General features: G+C 46.9%; 1 protein-coding gene across 1 annotated transcript; it reads left to right on the plus strand.

Moving 5' to 3' along the window:
• Positions 1–511: 511 nt before the first annotated feature.
• Positions 512–1593, plus strand: LOC123128202 (uncharacterized). The gene has a single exon (XM_044548140.1). It carries the CDS (start codon positions 586–588, stop codon positions 1264–1266), a length of 681 nt encoding a protein of 226 aa, XP_044404075.1. The 5' UTR covers positions 512–585; the 3' UTR covers positions 1267–1593.
• Positions 1594–19173: the final 17580 nt, after the last annotated feature.

Consider the following 19173-nt stretch of genomic DNA (forward strand, 5'->3'; position numbering starts at 1 on the left):
TTGGCATGGTAACATTTTATTGCTCGAGTTGTTTCATGAATTGTCAAAATGTTGTTTCAATATTTGTCTTGGCGGCAAAAAAATAATCGTTCATGCAACATACCTCAGATACAAGCTACCAAACACAGTTTTGGTGCAACATGTCTCATCTGATGCAGCCTATCAAACACAGTCTCAGCTCAACATGTATCAGTGCATACATTGCTATCAAACAACTGCAGTTGCATGTACTGAGCATGTCTAAACTAAGCATGTGTCACATGGGAACGACTATACTAGGGTGGGAACAGCTACCAAACATACCCTTAGTGGTTGTTGAGGGTTGAGCACCACTCGCATGTTACTCTTCGCTCGTTGTCATGCCAACTCGTGTACATGTTTCACTTTCTGTACTTAATGGAAAGATACCAATCTCGTCGTATTCGTAAAAGAAAAAACACAAGCAAATAAGTAATTGGGAAGGTGCTAGGTGAAAATCGCCATACAATCAAGGAAAGCGGGCTATTTACGCTTTTGCCCTTAATAGGAAAAAAGGGTAGCCGCCACCGCACCGTCGCAGCACAGCGTCTCTCCTCCCACGCTCCGATGGCGATCTCCCACCTCGCCCGCCGCCTCCTGAGCCCCTCGACCGCCACCACCACCGCCAAGCTCTTTCCCGGCACGAGCTTCTCGAATCCCCACGCCTATGCGCGAAACCCCCTCCTCCTACTCGACCCCCACTGCCGCTTCTCCGCGAGCCCAAACACCACCCCTAACCCCGCCGCCGCCGCCGCCGCCGCCGCTCCAGAAGCCGCCCCGGCTCCAGAAACCACCCCCCTGGAGTCGATGAAGCACCAGGAGATCGAGGGCCCCACGGTGGAGCGCGACCTGTCGCCGCTCGCCGACGAGGCGCGGGCGGAGCTCGACGCCCTCCGCCGCGCCGCGCAGCGCCTCAGCGCCTCCCTCGCGATCCTCGGCGGGACGCACCTCGCTGCAGGAGCGTGGATCGCCTCCGGGGCCGCGCCCGTCGGGGTCGAGTCGGCCGCGTTGGTGCAGGGCGTGGCGGCGTTCGCGTTCCCCTTCACGGCCGCCCTGGTGCTTCGCCGTGTCATCAAGCCCGTCGCCTTCTTCCAGAAGATGGAGGCCAACGGGAGGCTGCAGGTGCTCACGCTTTGCCTTCAGGCCTCGAAGAACGTTAACCTCATGATGCTCCGGACGCGGGTGGTCGCCATCTCTTGCGCCCTCGGAGTGTCGGTCGGATCGGTAGCCACGATCTTGATGCGGTAAGCTTGTGCTAGGCTCTGCTCAGGAAGGATGGTTAGTGTCAGTATTCGAGGAATAAGACTGAAACGAGATATGAGATTAGACCTTGGAACTCTGAAAACTTGGTGCTTTTGGATGTTGAAGTGTGCTTAGTTTTGGTATCTGTATGGTATTACACGGGTACCAAAGGAATCTTTATAGTGGCCGTTCAAACTGTTGCTATTACAGTGATGTTCGTCTTCTGTTAGATGGATCAACCAGTTTCTGAATCTTATTATCTTGTATGCTGAACCAGCTCCATTTCTCAGTTGATAATTTGTTTATGAACTAGGTGATTATACCTGCATTTTAGATTCCAGTTGCCTACTGAGTTGCTCTTGTATTGCTAAACAAAGTTTTGGGATCTTCATGATATGGCAACTTGGATAAGATCATCTGACATCAAACAGTTATTTCTTTATGCTGGGGTATGTAGGTGTGAGTGTACTTGCAAGTTGCTTGTCTAGTTATGGCTTCGCAGTTCTCGCCATCTGAAAAATCATGCCTTCAGAGTTCAATTTAGACTTCAAAGCTCAGTTTTGAAAATTAACAGGTTAAGTGTGGTTTGTGAGATGTCGAGGGAGGTTTTATAAGATCTCAAGGAATTTGGGAATAAGAGTACATTGATAAAAGGTGGTGAAATTGGAGATGTTTTTGTATAATGGCATGCCCACATATATATTAAGTATACATATTTCTCAGTAACATTTGTTGTCTCTGTACTAGTAGTAGTTACTCCCTCCGTCCCATAATATAAGAGCGTTTTTGACACTAGTAGTGTCAAAAATGCTCTTATATTACTAGTGTCAAAAACGCTCTTATATTATGGGACGAAGGGAGTACATGACAATCTACATTCGTTTCTAGCAGTACCACATTTTTCTTGTTGTTTTCACTTTTGTCATATTTACTCTGTTTCCAAGGATAGTACAATTTGTTTTGCCTTCCTCGTTGACAAGTAAATTTTCAGTAAACTTAGATAGATCAGCTTGGACCATATATCTTCTTTAGGTTTAGCTTGCCTTACTGCATGCCCTTAGTGACGAGGTCGGTTGGGGAATTTTAATAATTTTGTGGGTTAGATCCAGCCACACCACAGTGAATTGATCTTTGTTGTTTATGAGGTGGTTATTAGAGATGAACTGTGAAGTTCCTGTCTTGTCCACTATGACCTGGGCAACGAAATGCAGGGCTTGACTTATTCCTAATGTTCCCTATAAGCGCTATTGTAGGTAGAACAGCTTGAATTGATTGATAAGTTGTTGATTATTCTTGCCTGTCCACAGCATGAAACTTTGCTGAAATCAATGATTAAGTGTAGGTTCTTGACCTGCAGTGGGATTTAATTTTTGCAGCTTTAGTTGTTTTTAGTATCTCCTAATAAGTACAGTTCAGAGTTGAGGCTTCCCATTCAGGTTTAGCTTTTGTGCTTCAATAATACTCCCTCCGTCCCATAATGTAAGACGTTTTTTGACACTAGTGTAGTGTCAAGAAACGTCTTACATTATGGGACAGAGGGAGTACATCACAGTCTAACCTAACGGTTATCATTTTATCAAGTAAACTGTGTATTTGTTAACACGTCTGAAGACTGTCATTTCTTTTTGGCCTTGAAGAGCTATAGTTCAAATACATGCAAAAAACACAGTATAGACTATAGATGCCTGAGCAAAGATATTGACTCAGCTACAGTTTGATAAAAAAATATTTTCACAGACCTGTTAGTACCTGACTACCTGAGAAGTTAGGATGTAAATCAGATATGTGCTCTAGTATCTAAGGAAATAGAAAAAAAAACTTGGTAAATGTATAACAAGCCATTATAAACAATATCTTTGGGAAAATAAAGCTGATGAAGCTATGGAGATACCTGGTCTTTCATGAAAGTCTATGTATACACTATGTTGCCCTCTAATTAAGTTGTAGTGTAGTTTAGGTCCAATTGGCAATGTTTTGTACAGAAGACACATCAGACATCCCCTGTTATTTATGTTCTGGGCTGCAATGTTGTTGTAATCATGTAATGACCTGTTCCTTTGGAAAGATAAATATTCACTGGCATTATTGCTACTGATATAGCCTACCCCAACTTGTTTGGGACTAAAGGCTTTGTTGCTGTTGTTGTATTATTGCTACTGATAGATAGGACTTGACAGATTCCAGAAGGCCTAGCCAAATTAGCTCTGCTCTTAGCAGTTAGACAAGCACCGCCATCGCCGCTGCTCTTTCTGTCATTATAAATAGGGATTTGGAATAAACGGAGGCTGCACATCACTCACCTTCAGCTTCCAAGCCCACATAGTTTTTGGATGTTATTATTTAATCTTTCATTCTGTCAGGGCGCTTCTGGAAACCACTGAACCAGAACCCTGAGTTATCAGCAACCCATGTCCCTTGGGACCTACTCCCTCCGTTCCATATTACTTGTCGCTGATTTAGTACAACTTGTTGCATATGGAAGCGCTGCCATTTTCTTCTTGCATTGGGATGGGGAAATTCTCATCTTACTGGTTATCATATTTTTCATGTTATCTTATCATATTCTTGACCTTGTAAGGCATGCCTTGGACACTGCTTGAATAAAATTTGGCTGACTGCATTTTACCTTAGGCCGCGCTTGGCATCGGTGTATTCAATATAGGAATGTACTCCCTATGTTCCAAAATAAATGACTTAACTTTGTACTAAAGTTAGTATAAAGTTGAATCATTTATTTTTGGACGGAGGGAGTATTTAGTTTACAGGTGTAACTTAACGGGCTAGGACCGATTTCCGGCGGGAATCGAAACGACGGACGGGGAAGTGTATTTTTTACACGGGTATTTAAAAAAGAAAAACGACAATCCAAACATGGCCTTATGTAAAGGCCAGTAAGATGCTTCTCTTATCTAAAAAAGGCAGGTTACTCCTGGCTAGATGCCAGGTGGTGGTGGCTGAGTCCACGAATTGTATTGTACTCCCTCTGTAAACTAATATAAGAGCGTTTAGATCACTACTTTAGATCACTGAAGTAGTGATCTAAACGCTCTTATATTAGTTTACAGAGGGAGTGTCTCTTTTGCCAAACCTTGCCCTGATCTGCTATATTTGCTCAAGATGTAGATGGGCCTAGTCCATGAATCCTAGCTAGATCCCACATTTAGGTTAATCATATCATGGTTACATAATGTGTTGGTTATCAGTGGTTCCGGTTCTATTCCAGCTGGTAAATCACATCATGGTAGACCTGAGACTGAATTAGCAGATCAGAGATTTCACTATAGGACTACATACGGATGTGATACATTTTGGAGTGTAGATTCACTCATTTTGTTCCGTATGTAGTTAATAGTCGGTGAGGACATCGTACATCGCTCGGCAACAACCAAAGTAGATGTTATAGATAGAGCAAAACACTCCCCTACGCCTCGCGCCTAGGGTTTTTATCCTCTCGGGCGATCTGCCGCCCCTGAGTACTTCCACCCTCCGCAAAGTCTGATCGCCGTCTCTGTCGATCGTGCAGCGCCCCAACCACGCCAGGATGGCCTCACCCTCGGACGCCAACTCTGCCACCAGTGGAGGCGCATCGGCGGCCGCAACCCCCATCCTGGAAGATTTCTTCGATCAGTTAGATCTGAACGATGAGGAGTTCAATGATGTTGAGATTGATGAGGAGGATCCAGAAATCAGGGAGAGCGTTAGGTGGCTAGCCCTAGCTAGGGTTCACACCGACAAGAATTTCTCCCAGGCAGCCTTCTACAAGGATATGAGGGCGGCCTGGAATCCGGCGCAAAGGGTCAGATTTCGCCCGGTCGGACCCAACAGATTTGTTGTCCAAGCTTCCTGCCTGGGCGACTGGGAGCGGATGATGATGCAGGGCCCTTGGCTCTTCCGCAACATGGCGGTCTTGTTGTGTTCGTATGATGGTTTCACCAAGGCAGATGATGTGATTTTCGATCATATGCCCATCTGGCTACAAGTCCACAAACTACCTGATCCCTACTGCAAACAAGGTATTGTTGAGCGAATCCTTAAAGGGGCTGGAGAAATCCTAGAGATGCGTTTGAACGGCAACACCCGTGGAGACTATATTAGGGTTAGGGTAAACCATGATATCAAGCAGCCTCTGACAAAGTTTGTTAGCGTTGTCCGTGCGCAGGAGAGACAGGTTTATTTGGTGCGGTATGAGAAGTTGGCCCGTTTTTGCAGTTTCTGTGGTCGGATTGGACATGAGCACAAGGAGTGCGGATCCGGGGTTCATGAGAAGCAAAGTCTCAAGTTTGGCGACTGGCTATACGTGGACGGCCCCAGTCGGCCGAGGCCTGAGCAAACCCCCAGCAGGGCAGATAAATATCGCCCGATGAGGAAGAATAGCAGCCCTAGTGCTTCCTTGGACCCTGGCCTCAAGGCTTTGGACCCCGATATGCTCGACACAGCAACAAGCCCGGTGAAGAACCCGGGTACAATCATGGATGTTGATAGGGATGCGAGGAAGAGATTGAATATGGATAATGTGGGAGATGATACTCTGAACAAACCAAAAAGCAAGAAGGAGGTGCTGGCCATCACGGATGGCAGCGGTCAAGATCTAGGAGAGAATGCCTCGCCAACGAGCAGCTCTTCTGGCAGCAAACGTGTCAAGCTCACCAAGGATCATGCAACAACTCAGAGATCGGCGGCTTCCCTCGAGGAAGACCGCCGGATGCAATGAATGCCCTAGTTTGGAACTGCCGGGGGGGGGGGGGGGACCGCCGGACAGTTCGTGAGGTTTTGGCCCTCTCAAAAGCCAATAACCCCAAGCTTGTCTTCCTGTGCGAGACTAGGCAAGCTACTGTGAAAATAGAAAAGTTACGTTGGAGACTTGGTTTGAAAGGTTTTCATGGTGTGAGTAGTGATGGGAGGAGTGGGGGCTTAGCACTCTTCTGGGATGAGTCCCTCTCGATCACGGTGAATGATTCTTGTAATTGTTATATTGATGTCAGTGTGGTCGATGGTGGATCAGGCACATCTTGGCGGTGCACCTTTGTCTATGGAGAGCCCAGGGTGGAAAACCGCTATCGTATGTGGGAGCACATCTGCCGGCTTCGAGCTTTCTCGCGCGAGCCGTGGATGGTGTGCAGCGACTTCAATGAAGCTTTGTGGCAACATGGACATCTATCAAGGACAGAACGCTCGGAAGCTCAGATGGTGGCCTTCAGAGATTGTTTGGAGGTGTGTGAACTCGAAGACCTAGGCTTCTCGGGGATTCCGTTCACGTATAACAATGGCCAGGACTCTGACCGTAATGTTCAGGTGCGGTTGGATCATGCTTGTGCTGATGAAGCCTGGCGGGATACGTTCCCGTTAGCAAGGGTGGTTCATTTGGCCACCTCATGTTCGGATCATTGCCCCCTGTTGATACACTTGGAGGGTTTGCAGGACCAGCAGCGTCGACCCTCCTCCTTGCGTTATGAAATTATGTGGGAATGTGATTCTGGCCTGCCTCAAGTAATTGCGGATGCATGGAACAAACACAAAACTACAGGCAGCATGGGGTCGGTGGCCAAGTCCCTCTGGGAGGTTTTAAAGGATATGAAAGAATGGAGTAAAAAGCAGTTTGGCAATGTGTTGAAGGATATTGAGAGGCTCCGCACACAACTGACTGACCTTCAGATGGCTGGAGCGGACCGTACTGCAGTCTGGGATAAAATGAACCAGCTCGATGAGCTCCTATACAGAGAGGAGATGCTATGGCTACAACGGTCGCGGATCACCTGGTTGAAGGAAGGTGAGCGCAACACCAAATATTTGCATCGGAGAGCGGTTTGGCGGGCCCGTAGGAACCTAATACAACGCCTACAGATGCAGGATGGAACTTGCAGTGTTCCATCAGATATGGAGAGGATGGCTCACTCCTATTTTAAGGAGATCTTCACAAAAGATCCAACCCTATCCCCGGACGAGGTGTTGGATTGCATTGCTCCAAAAGTTACAGAGGAGATGAACATTATGTTATGCAGGCCTTATTCCGAAGAGGAGATCTCTAATGCTTTATTTCAGATCGAGCCCCTCAAAGCTCTGGGTTGCGATGGACTACCTGCTAGGTTTTTCCAACGGAATTGGGCTCTACTCAAAACTGAAATTGTTGCTGCGGTTCATGAGTTTTTTGCGTCTGGAGTTATGCCGGATGATGTTAACGATACGGCTATTGCGCTAATTCCTAAGGTTCCTCATCCCAAGGACCTGAAAGATTTTAGTCCAATAAGCTTGTGCAATGTTATATACAAGATCATCTCAAAATGCATTGTCAACAGATTGCGGCCTATTCTCAATGATCTCATCTCTGAAAATCAGAGCGCCTTCATCCCAGGGAGGCTGATTTCTGATAACTCTATTATTGCGTTTGAATGTATTCATCATATCCAGTCAATAAGGAACAGTGCAGAGGATCTTTGTGCTTACAAACTTGATCTCTCCAAGGCCTATGACATGGTGGATTGGGTGTTCTTGGAAAAAGCCTTGGCCAAGTGGGGCTTCTCACCTGAATGGATTGCTCGGGTTATGGCATGTGTTTCGTCGGTGAAATACTCGGTAAAATTTAACGGGAAGCTGCTGGAATCCTTCTCTCCGTCGAGGGGCCTCTGTCAAGGTGATCCTTTATCTCCTTTTCTCTTCTTATTTGTGGCTGATGCTCTCTCTGCGTTGGTGGAAAAGGCTGCAAGGGAGAATGGTCTTAGTGGAGTCAAGATCAGTAGAGGTGCTCCGGTGATTACACACCTATTATTTGCGGATGACTCCCTCCTATTTTTCCATGCTACAAATCAGTAGGCATTGTTAGTGAAAGGGGTGTTGAACACATTTGCGACGGCGACTGGACAACTCATAAACCCGTCGAAGTGTTCCATTCTTTTCTCAAGCCAGTGTCGTCCGGATGTTATTCAGGAGGTTAAACACACGCTGGATATCACCCTAGAAGCGTTCGAACCCAAGTACTTGGGTTTGCCGGTTCCGGAGGGGAGGATGCATAAAGGGAAATTTGAGACTCTCCAAGAGCGTTTGAGGAAAGTGCTTGTGGATTGGAGTGAACAGTACATGTCGTCGGGGAACAAGGAGATTCTTATTAAGTCAGTGGCACAGGCCATACCAGCATATGTAATGAGTGTCTTCAAACTCCTGGCTTCTGTTTGTGATGATCTTACAAGGATGATACGTCAGTATTGGTGGGGGGTAGAGAACGGCAAGAAGAAGATGGCATGGATGAGCTGGGATAGGCTGCGTCTGCCTAAACCCATGGGGGGCATGGGGTTTAGGGATATGAGGGCGTTTAACCAAGCGCTACTAGCTAAGCAAGCCTGGAGGCTCCTGGATAGACCAGATAGCCTATGTGCGCGGTTGATGAAGGCAAAATACTATCCTTCTGGTCAGCTTTTGGATACGGTGTTCCCGGGCTCTGGTTCTGAGGTATGGAAAGGTATTCTACATGGCCTTGCGTTGGTCAAGAAAGGCGTCATCTGGCGGGTCGGTAATGGCATGATGATCCGCACCTGGCGCGACCCTTGGCTGCCCCGGCCGTTTTCCTTCCGTCCGATAACTCCTAAGGAAAACTGTCGTTTTAACAGTCTCTGACTTTTTGGATGATAATGGTGCATGGAATCAGACTCGGCTGAGGGAGTTCTTTTGGCAAATGGATGTTGATCACATCCTGAAAATCAGAACTTCGCCTCGCCAACGTGAGGACTTTTTGGCCTGGTTCCCGGAAAAGAGTGGGGGGTTTACGGTGAGGAGTGCATACAAGCTGGCTACATATGATCACAATGTTATTACAGCAAATGGTGCCTCGAGTACTGCCCTAGATGGGAACCGGTCAGGATGGAACTACATCTGGAAGTCCAGGGTTCCTTAGAAAATGAAGATCAACGCATGGAGATGTGTGACGGGGACTTTGGCAACGCAGAGTTGCAAGGCATACAGACATCTGACGACACGATCAACCTGTCAGATTTGTGGGGTGGAGGAGGAGGACTCATTTCATGCCTTGGTGACTTGCTCACATGCACGTTTGTTCTGGATTAACATGCGCTGCCGCTGGCCACTCCCGGAGGATGATTTCTTAATCCATGATGGGAGAGAATGGTTAACTACTTTACTGGCGAAGTGCTCGACCGATGTCCAGGACATGCTACTTATGTTTATTTGGTGGATTTGGCAGCTACGTAACGACCTGATCCATGGGAAGGAGTTCCCTCCTATTCCAGCCACCGTCGAATTCCTTGACAGTTACTACAAGTCCATTAAGCTGGCTGCATGGTACACTATGGAGGAGATCATTAAAGGAAAAATGTCAACCGGGGAGATGCCGATACCAGACCAAAAGGGCAGGGTCATATCGACTCCATGGCCGGCGCCTCAGCCAGGTAGGGTGGCTCTATCAGTTGATGGCTCGTTCCTGAAGGAGGATGGATCTGCTGCTGTTGGTATGGTGCCTAGAAATGACAAAGGAGATGCCCTAATGGCTGCCTACCGTTTCATCTTCTATTGCAATGACCCGCTGGAAGCAGAACTACATGCGATCATGCAAGGTTTGGCCTTAGCACTACAACACTCTGACTTGCCGGTGGTGGTTCAGACGGACTTGTCTGAAGCTTTGTCTAGCTTGACAAATGATGCACTTCTTCGTTCAGCGTATGGACAGATCGTCATGGAGATCAAAGCACTTCTTGGTACTAGGGAGTTTTTTCCTCAAAAGATCACTAAACTTCAAAATAGAGTTGCCGATCGGTTGGCTAAGTATAGCCGCACCGAGCGTGCCACGGCCGTCTGGCTGCGCTCGGTTCCACCTTGTATTGAGGACTTGTGGCCTCTCGACTGTAACTCTATAACTCTTTAATAAACTCCCTTTACCCTCGCAAAAAAAAAAGTCGGTGGAATCTCTAAAAAAAACTTGTATTTATGAATGAAGGGAGTACTATATTTTTCTTTTAAGAAACACCTGTAACTTTATTCATACTCATAATAATTACAGGTACATTGATTTGGACCTAAAATACAAGAAAATACAAAGTAACTCCCATGACTAAGAATTACAATGAAATCTCTTAAAAATACCTTCTTCACGGCGTCAATCTCTGCTCGAAGCAAAACTCCGAAGACTTCTGTAAAGAGGTTGTAATTTGACTGGAGCAACGACATTGTCACTCTTTCACCCGCACGAACATTACCAATAATGGTTTTTGAAAGCGCCTTGAGTTGCCCATCCAATGAGATGGGAAGCCTTGATCGATGAATGTACTTGGGCCAGGGATGATCCCCTATAAATGCAGGCTGTCGAATCACTATATCTTCACCATGTTGTTGATGATAGATTTCACCTTCATAAAGAATCAGACCAATAAAAAAGGCTTGACACATCAATATAAACTCATCAGATCTAAATAATCGGATCTGAGAGGACAGAAAACTCTCTAATCTCATGGCACCGTCAAAAGAACGAGAGAAAATTTATTATCACAAAATTATGATGATCACTAGACGATGGCGAAGAACATAGAGGTCTTGAAGATCCGAGGTCCCCTTACCTCTTAGCGCCAAGATGGCAGCCTGAGGTGAGGGGACCTAACTTTCTCCGATGACGACGGCAGCGGCACAAGAAACCCTAGTTGAAGACCTATTTTGCGTGGAGCAGCAGTTAGGAGCCGGAGTCGGAGTAGGTGCTCACGGAGGGAGTACTATATTTATTTCTGAATCTTATTGGCTTTACATGGTAGCCTTCAGCTGTTCTCTTAAAGTGAGTTCCATAGATAATTCTTGTGGCCAATCCTCAGTCACATGGTGCGTGCACTCACACTAACCAGTGGAGATGATCTGGAGATATGTTTCTTATTGTCTTTGGCCCGGGACAGTATCTCATCTTCCAGAGTGGAGATGGCCTGGACTCTGGAACCATGTATCCTGATGCTTCTTCTTGTCTTCGGCTTCAGACAGTATCTCTCTCATTGTTTTATAATGTGGTTGGATACTGACAGCATCTCATCTTCTTGTTCTTTTTTTTTCAAATTTTTTTGGTGTGCACCACTTGTCTTTTATAGACTGGCACGACTCCTACTACTGTGTGAATCTACAGGTCACAATGTTTGTGCAGTTGGAGAATCAAGAGTGCAGGTTTTCATTCCATCGCCTCGTTTGGAGGACTTTGAAATGTAGGAACAGGGCAAGAATTTCAAAGAGAAACTTCTATTTCCTCCACATTTTCGAGGATTTTAAGCACAAGTCAAACGCCAATACCCTATGCAATATTTTTGCAATGTGGCATAAATGAGTTGCTCTAAATATGGTACTCCCCCCAATCCAAAATAAGCAGCTTTGGACTAAGATTGGTTTTGGGAGTACCAACCAATAGGAATATAATCTTTATTGTTTTCTTCTTACAGAAGAAACATATGTTTTCTTGAACATAGTACAATCGAAGTCGCTCGCATACACGAGCATAAGGATGAGCGTAGAAACATATGTTTTCTGGAGAGACGCTTTCCTTCAGAAATTTATCTATAGTTTTCCTGTGTGAAACGTCAAACATATGTTTTTATTCAGTGAATCTGAGCTCCCGTCGGGTTATAATGTGCTTAATATTTCATTTCACCATTTTTTTTCCTTCCATGTGTTCCAAGTAGACCTTGAATCCCTTTGTATAGTCCACGACGATATCGCTCTCATTGATGAAGAAACATTCATAAAAGAATCCACGACCCTAAAGGACTTACAATTGTTCGTTTGCGAAATGTGGTGGCCCGCATGTTCCTCTTCCTTCCAGGATTTTTGACTCAGGTTTCCTACGAAGTTCTCAGAGAATGCTGAACAATCCAATATGACAAACTGTGGAGCTGCGGATATTTGAATTTTCTCTCGAAAGAATACAAAAGTGAGGTTACAATTTAATCGTTTTTCGATGAAAAATGTGTGTGCTCCGCAGATTTCATAACTCTATCATATACACAGGCGAAGCGCTCGGAGTGGTACCAACCGAACTGCCTCGATCGAAGCAAGACATGTAGAAATCATTAGACCTAACAAATTCATGATGTGATTGAATCCAATCTTTAAATTAATCAGGCCAAAGAAATGGCAAATAATAATACAATATCCATCGAGCCCTCTCTCAAAAGGAAGAACAGAATAATAATAAAGCACCAGATGAATCGGACCGGTGCAAATGGATTCGCCAAAAGGAGGAGAAACAAAATAAAATCAAGACATATAAATCAAAGCACGCGCATGCATCGATCAAAACGCACGCGCGCGCCTTGAATCAGCGTAGCGTAGAGCCATACATAGCGAATTTAGTGATCTTCTTCTTCCTGCCTTCCTCCTCCTCGCAGCGAACTGACTCGGGCCGGGGCGCGCTTACTGCAGGTAGTAGGCGAAGAAGGAGAGCACGGTGGCCCCGAGCACGGCGCCGACGGCCGGGACGGAGGCGGCGGCGGAGCCGGCGACGGCGGCGCCGGGGGCCGGGGCCATGGCCGGGGCGTCGGCGGCGAGGGCCACGGTGGCGGAGGCGGCGACAAGGACGGCGCAGGCGATCTTCTTCATCTCCATCTCTTCTTGGTCGACGAGGTGGTGGTCTCGGACGAACGCGCGTACGAGAGCACCGGAGCCGGAGAAGAACGGAGGGGAGGAAGAAGTGCTCCGGCTGATGCTCTGTGGGTTGTCCTTGTTGCTTTGCCTGAGGAAGGACGGGAGGGCGGGGGCCGCCATTTATAGGGCTCATCTTGGGGAGTAGTGGCCGCCATGTGGAGGCGTCTACGTGCGTTCACGTGCATGCGAGGGCGAGGCGGGCGGGCGGCCGGGCGGTAATCACGCGAGACCGGAGGGAACGCGTCGTCGCGCGCATGGTTCGTTAAATTTGAACGAGAACGCGTCGTCCTTCTGGCTTGGTATAAGCACGCGCGCGTTTGCCCGTTCTGTACAGACAGAGAGAGAAAAAGGCGAACGCTCCGCTAGGTCCGGTCGACCGGCCCAATTTTCGGCTGGTCGCCGCGCAAGCGTTGGATCCAGCCGCATGCGCCGTCAGATCCAGGAAAAAAAAAAGATGTCCTCAAAAAAAAGGAGAAAGGAAGAAAAAAACCCTTTCCTGCCCCTACATCGCTCGCGCACGGCCCCACGACCTCCCACCACCTACAGCTTGCAGCACGGTGGCGTGCTCGCAGTTGCCGCTCGCATGCGCCGCTTCCCGGATGCAACACCGGTGCCCGCTGGTCCGCCCAACGCAACAAAATGTGGTATCGATCCTAACAAATTGGGCCCTGTTACAACTTTTGCCGTAAGCCATTGCTATGGTAGCACCCGGTGGCAACCGGTCCAACACGTGATGTCATTGATGCAGCATCCGAGAGACGCCGTTGTAGCATCTAGTGACCACGGTTCCAACACGTGGTGGTCGCAGACCTAGCATTCTGGGAACCGCTCGTGGTAGCATCAGGTAGTCGTCGTTGTAGCATCTGCTGACCATGGTTATAGCAACCCACCTCGCTGCTTCCAGCAAAAATAACCTCACTGCTTCCGACACCTCTGGCGACGTCACCCCCCTGGATTGCAAATCACCGTGGCTGGTTATACCATTTGTTTTCACCAGTCGCAGTTGTCAACAACCACGTTTGTAGCATTCGGCTAGTGGTGGGTGTCGTCGCCGCGAGCTAAACGTAGCACGACCGTGTGACGATTATAGCATCTCCACGCACCGGTCCTAGCTCCACACATATGCGGTTGCAACACCCCCTCCCTCACGTCCCAGCCCCGACGAAGCCGATTCCAGCACAAGTGCGTGCAGGTTCCAGCATGGCTGGTCGCAGCACTGCCTCACCATGCTTATAGCACGCAACATCAACGCCGGTGACGGGGCCGTGATTGCAGCGAGTGCCCATAAATCTAGTGAGGGGATGGCCCGATGAGATGGAGAAACACGAGGAGAAAGGGGGGTGCAACTTGTTCTGCAGGGGACGGGTGGGAGTGACAGATCTTCGCTAGTGGAACTGCGATATCAATGAGAGAGGATGAGAGCCATGGGAGGTATATTTTCTCTGTGAAAGAGAGAGGGGCGTGAGGGGGATGAGTAGCGAGAGAGACAAGGATATAAGGTTAGCATAGTGAGCGGTGTGTGGGGCCAAAAAAGTAGTGAATTGCATGACATGGCCATCGCGACATTGGGTCGGGCGGCCGTAGGGAAATGTTTCCCCAAAAAAACAATATAGCTTCAAAAGGTAAAGATCAAATAGATGCAGAGAAAAAATCTTAATATAGATTCAAAAATAAAAACTTAAAACCACCTGCGGACATCCGACTCCACCAATATTTTTTGAAGCTATATTGAGTTTTTTTATCTATGTAGACTAACCAACTGCACTTGCAAGCGTTCCATGGTCGATCACACATGTTGCACTGACGGGTGGCTTCGCACTACTATGTTATGATACACGACAAATTATCGATTGCCTCACCAATGATCCTATTTACCACAGTGATCGTCAATGCAGAAGCCCAGTCTTAGCTCTATGAACGAGGTTCTCTGCTTTTCTCATCGGCATTTTTAATATGGGAGTTGGCGAGTACTCATTTATGAACGCACAACAAGAGGTGGCTACAGAGCAACACATGGTGAAGGTTCAAGTAAAGGACATAGTAGTTGTTGTGCTGGCCCATCCGATCAGCATCGTCCTCCCGCTTCACTACAACACCGTTGATATTTCAAGGCGGTCTAAAATGCCTCTAAAGGAGTGAAAACTGCCTTCAAATGCTTCTCACAATGTTTCTTCAAAACGCTAGAAATGGTAGCGAAGCGGATGGCCAACCGAGGCGTTTTCCAATAATGCCTCGAAAATCTTTCAAACGGTGGTGTTTTAGCATCGCCTTAAGTATTGAAATCGCGTCGCCATCAAGCTGTCCGGGTCTTTTGCGTGCCTTCGGCGTTGCAACTGAAGGATGTTATTATTTTATTTCCTTATATCATGATAAGTGTTTATTATTCATGCTAGAATTGTATTATCCGGAAACATAATACTTGTATGAATACATAGACAAACCAAACGTCACTAGTATGCCTCTACTTGACTAGCTCGTTAATCGAAGATGGTTATGTTTCCTAACCATAGACATGCGTTGTCATTTGATTAATGGGATCACATCATTAGGAGAATGATGTGATTGACATGACCCATTCCATTAGCTTAGCACCTGATCGTTTAGTATGTTGTTATTGCTTTCTTCATGACTTATACATGTTCCTATGACTATGAGATTATGCAACTCCCGTTTACCGGAGGAACGCTTTGCGTGCTACCAAACGTCACAACATAACTGGGTGATTATAAAGGAGCTCTACAGGTGTCTCCAAAGGTGGATGTTGGGTTGGCGTATTTCAAGATTAGGATTTGTCACTTCGATTGTCGGAGAGGTATCTCTGGGCCCTCTCGGTAATGCACATCACATAAGCCTTGCAAGCATTACAACTAATGAGTTAGTTGCAAGATGATGTATTACGAAACGAGTAAAGAGACTTGCCGGTAACGAGATTGAACTAGGTATTGAGATACCGACGATCGAATCTCGGGCAAGTAACATACCGATGACAAAGGGAACAACGCATGTTGTTATGCGGTCTGACCGATAAATATCTTCGTAGAATATGTAGGAGCCAATATGAGCATCCAGGTTCCGCTATTGGTTATTGACCGGAGACATGTCTCAGTCATGTCTACGTTGTTCTCGAACCCGTAGGGTCTGAACGCTTAAGGTTTCGATGACAGTTATATTATGAGTTTATGAGTTTTGATGTACCGAAGTTAGTTCGGAGTTCCGGATGTGATCACGGACATGACGAAGAGTCTCGAAATGGTCGAGACATAAAGATTGATATATTGGACGGCTATATTCGGACACCGGAAGTGTTCCGGGTGATTTCGGAGAAAACCGGAGAGCCGGAGGGTTACCAGAACCCCCCCGGGAGAAGTAATGGGCCATATGGGCCTTAGTGGAGAGAGAGAGGGGCAGCCAGGGTGGGCCGCGCACCTCCTCCCCCCTGGTCCGAATTGGACTAGGAGAAGGGGGGCGGCGCCCCCCTTTCCTTCTCCCTCCCCACTTCTTTCCCCCTCCTAGTAGGAGTCCTACTCCTACTAGGAGGAGGACTCCTCCTTGGCGCGCCATAGGGGCCGGCCGGCCTCCTCCCCTTGCTCCTTTATATACGGGGGCAGGGGGCACCCCTAGACACACAAGTTGATCCACGTGATCATATTCTTAGCCGTGTGCGGTGCCCCCTTCCACCATAATCCTCGATAATATTGTAGCGGTGCTTAGGCGAAGCCCTGTGACGGTAGTACATCAAGATCATCACCACGCCGTCGTGCTGACGGAACTCTTCCCCGACACTTTGCTGGATCGGAGTCCGGGGATCGTCATCGAGCTGAACGTGTGCTAAAACTCGGAGGTGCCGTAGTTTCGGTGCTTGATCGGTCGGGCCGTGAAGACGTACGACTACATCAACCGCGTTGTGCTAACGCTTCCGCTGTCGGTCTACAAGGGTACGTAGATCACACTCTTCCCTCTCGTTGCTATGCATCACCATGATCTTGCGTGTGCGTAGGATTTTTTTTTTGAAATTACTACGTTCCCCAACAGTGGCATCCGAGCCTAGGTTTTATGTGTTGATGTTATATGCACGAGTAGAACACAAGTGAGTTGTGGGCGATATAAGTCATACTGCTTACCAGGATGTCATACTTTGGTTCGGCGGTATTGTTGGACGAAGCGGCCCGGACCGACATTACGTGTACGCTTACGCGAGACCGGTTCTCCCGACGTGCTTTGCACAAAGGTGGCTAGCGGGTGACAGTTTCTCCAACTTTAGTTGAACCGAGTGTGGCTACGCCCGGTCCTTGCGAAGGTTAAAACAGCATCAACTTGACAAACTATCGTTGTGGTTTTGATGCGTAGGTAAGATTGGTTCTTGCTTAAGCCCGTAGCAGCCACGTAAAACTTGCAACAACAAAGTAGAGGACGTCTAACTTGTTTTTGCAGGGCATGTTGTGATGTGATATGGTCAAGACATGATGCTAAATTTTATTGTATGAGATGATCATGTTTTGTAACCAAGTTATCGGCAACTGGCAGGATCCATATGGTTGTCGCTTTATTGTATGCAATGCAATTGCGCTGTAATGCTTTACTTTATCACTAAACGGTAGCGATAGTCGTGGAAGCATAAGATTGGCAAGACGACAACGATGCTACGATGGTGATCGGGGTGTCGCGTCAGTGACGATGGTGATCACGACGGTGCTTCGAAGATGGAGATCACAAGCACAAGATGATGATGGCCATATCATATCACTTATATTGATTGCGTGTGATGTTTATCTTTTATGCATGTTATCTTGCTTTGATTGACGGTAGCATTTTAAGATGATCTCTCACTAATTATCAAGAAGTGTTCTCCCTGAGTATGCACCGTTGCGAAAGTTCTTCGTGCTGAGACACCACGTGATGATCGGGTGTGATAGGCTCTACGTTCAAATACAATGGGTGCAAAACAGTTGCACACGCAGAATACTCAGGTTATACTTGACGAGCCAAGCATATACAGATATGGCCTCGGAACACAGAGACCGAAAGGTAGAGCGTGAATCATATAGTAGATATGATCAACATAGCGATGTTCACCAATGAAACTACTCCATCTCACGTGATGATCGGACATGGTTTAGTTGATTTGGATCACGTGATCACTTAGAGGATTAGAGGGATGTCTATCTAAGTGGGAGTTCTTTAATAATATGATTAATTGAACCTAAATTTATCATGAACTTAGTACCTGATAGTATCTTGCTTGTTTATGTTTGATTGTAGATAGATGGCCCGTGTTGTTGTTCCATTGAATTTTAATGCGTTCCTTGAGAAAGCAAAGTTGAAAGATGATGGTAGCAATTACACGGACTGGGTCCGTAACTTGAGGATTATCCTCATTGCTGCACAGAAGAATTACGTCCTGGAAGCACCGCTGGGTGCCAGGCCTGCTGCTGGAGCAACACCAGATGTTATGAACGTCTGGCAGAGCAAAGCTGATGACTACTCGATAGTTCAGTGTGCCATGCTTTATAGCTTAGAATCGGGACTTCAACGACGTTTTGAACGTCATGAAGCATATAAGATGTTCCAGGAGTTGAAGTTAATATTTCAAGCAAATGCCCGGATTGAGAGATATGAAGTCTCCAATAAGTTCTATAGCCGCAAGATGGAGGAGAACAGTTCTGTCAGTGAGCATATACTCAAAATGTCTGGGTATAATAATCACTTGATTCAATTGGGAGTTAATCTTCCAGATGATTGCGTCATTGACAGAATTCTCCAATCACTACCACCTAGCTACAAGAGCTTCGTGATGAACTATAATATGCAAGGGATGAATAAGACTATTCCCGAGCTCTTCGCAATGCTGAAAGCTGCGGAGGTAGAAATCAAGAAGGAGCATCAAGTGTTGATGGTCAACAAGACCACTAGTTTCAAGAAAAATGGCAAAGGGAAGAAGAAGGGGAACTTCAAAAAGAATAGCAAGCAAGTTGCTGCTCAAGAGAAGAAATCCAAACCTGGACCTAAGCCTGAAACTGAGTGCTTCTACTGCAAGCAGACTGGTCACTGGAAGCGGAACTGCCCCAAGTATTTGGCGGATAAGAAGGATGGCAAGGTGAACAAAGGTATATGTGATATACATGTTATTGATGTGTACCTTACTAATGCTCGCAGTAGCACCTGGGTATTTGATACTGGTTCTGTTGCTAATATTTGCAACTCGAAACAGGAACTACGGATTAAGCGAAGATTGGCAAAGGACGAGGTGACGATGCGCGTGGGAAATGGTTCCAAAGTCGATGTGATCGCAGTCGGCACGCTACCTCT

This window comes from Triticum aestivum, chromosome 6A (assembly GCF_018294505.1).
Source record: "Triticum aestivum cultivar Chinese Spring chromosome 6A, IWGSC CS RefSeq v2.1, whole genome shotgun sequence".
Classification (NCBI taxonomy): domain Eukaryota; kingdom Viridiplantae; phylum Streptophyta; class Magnoliopsida; order Poales; family Poaceae; genus Triticum; species Triticum aestivum.

Coding starts and splice junctions, on each gene's coding strand:
- LOC123128202 (XM_044548140.1), top strand. CDS start 586: ATGGCGATCTCCCACCTCGCCCGCCGCCTCCTGAGCCCCTCGACCGCC.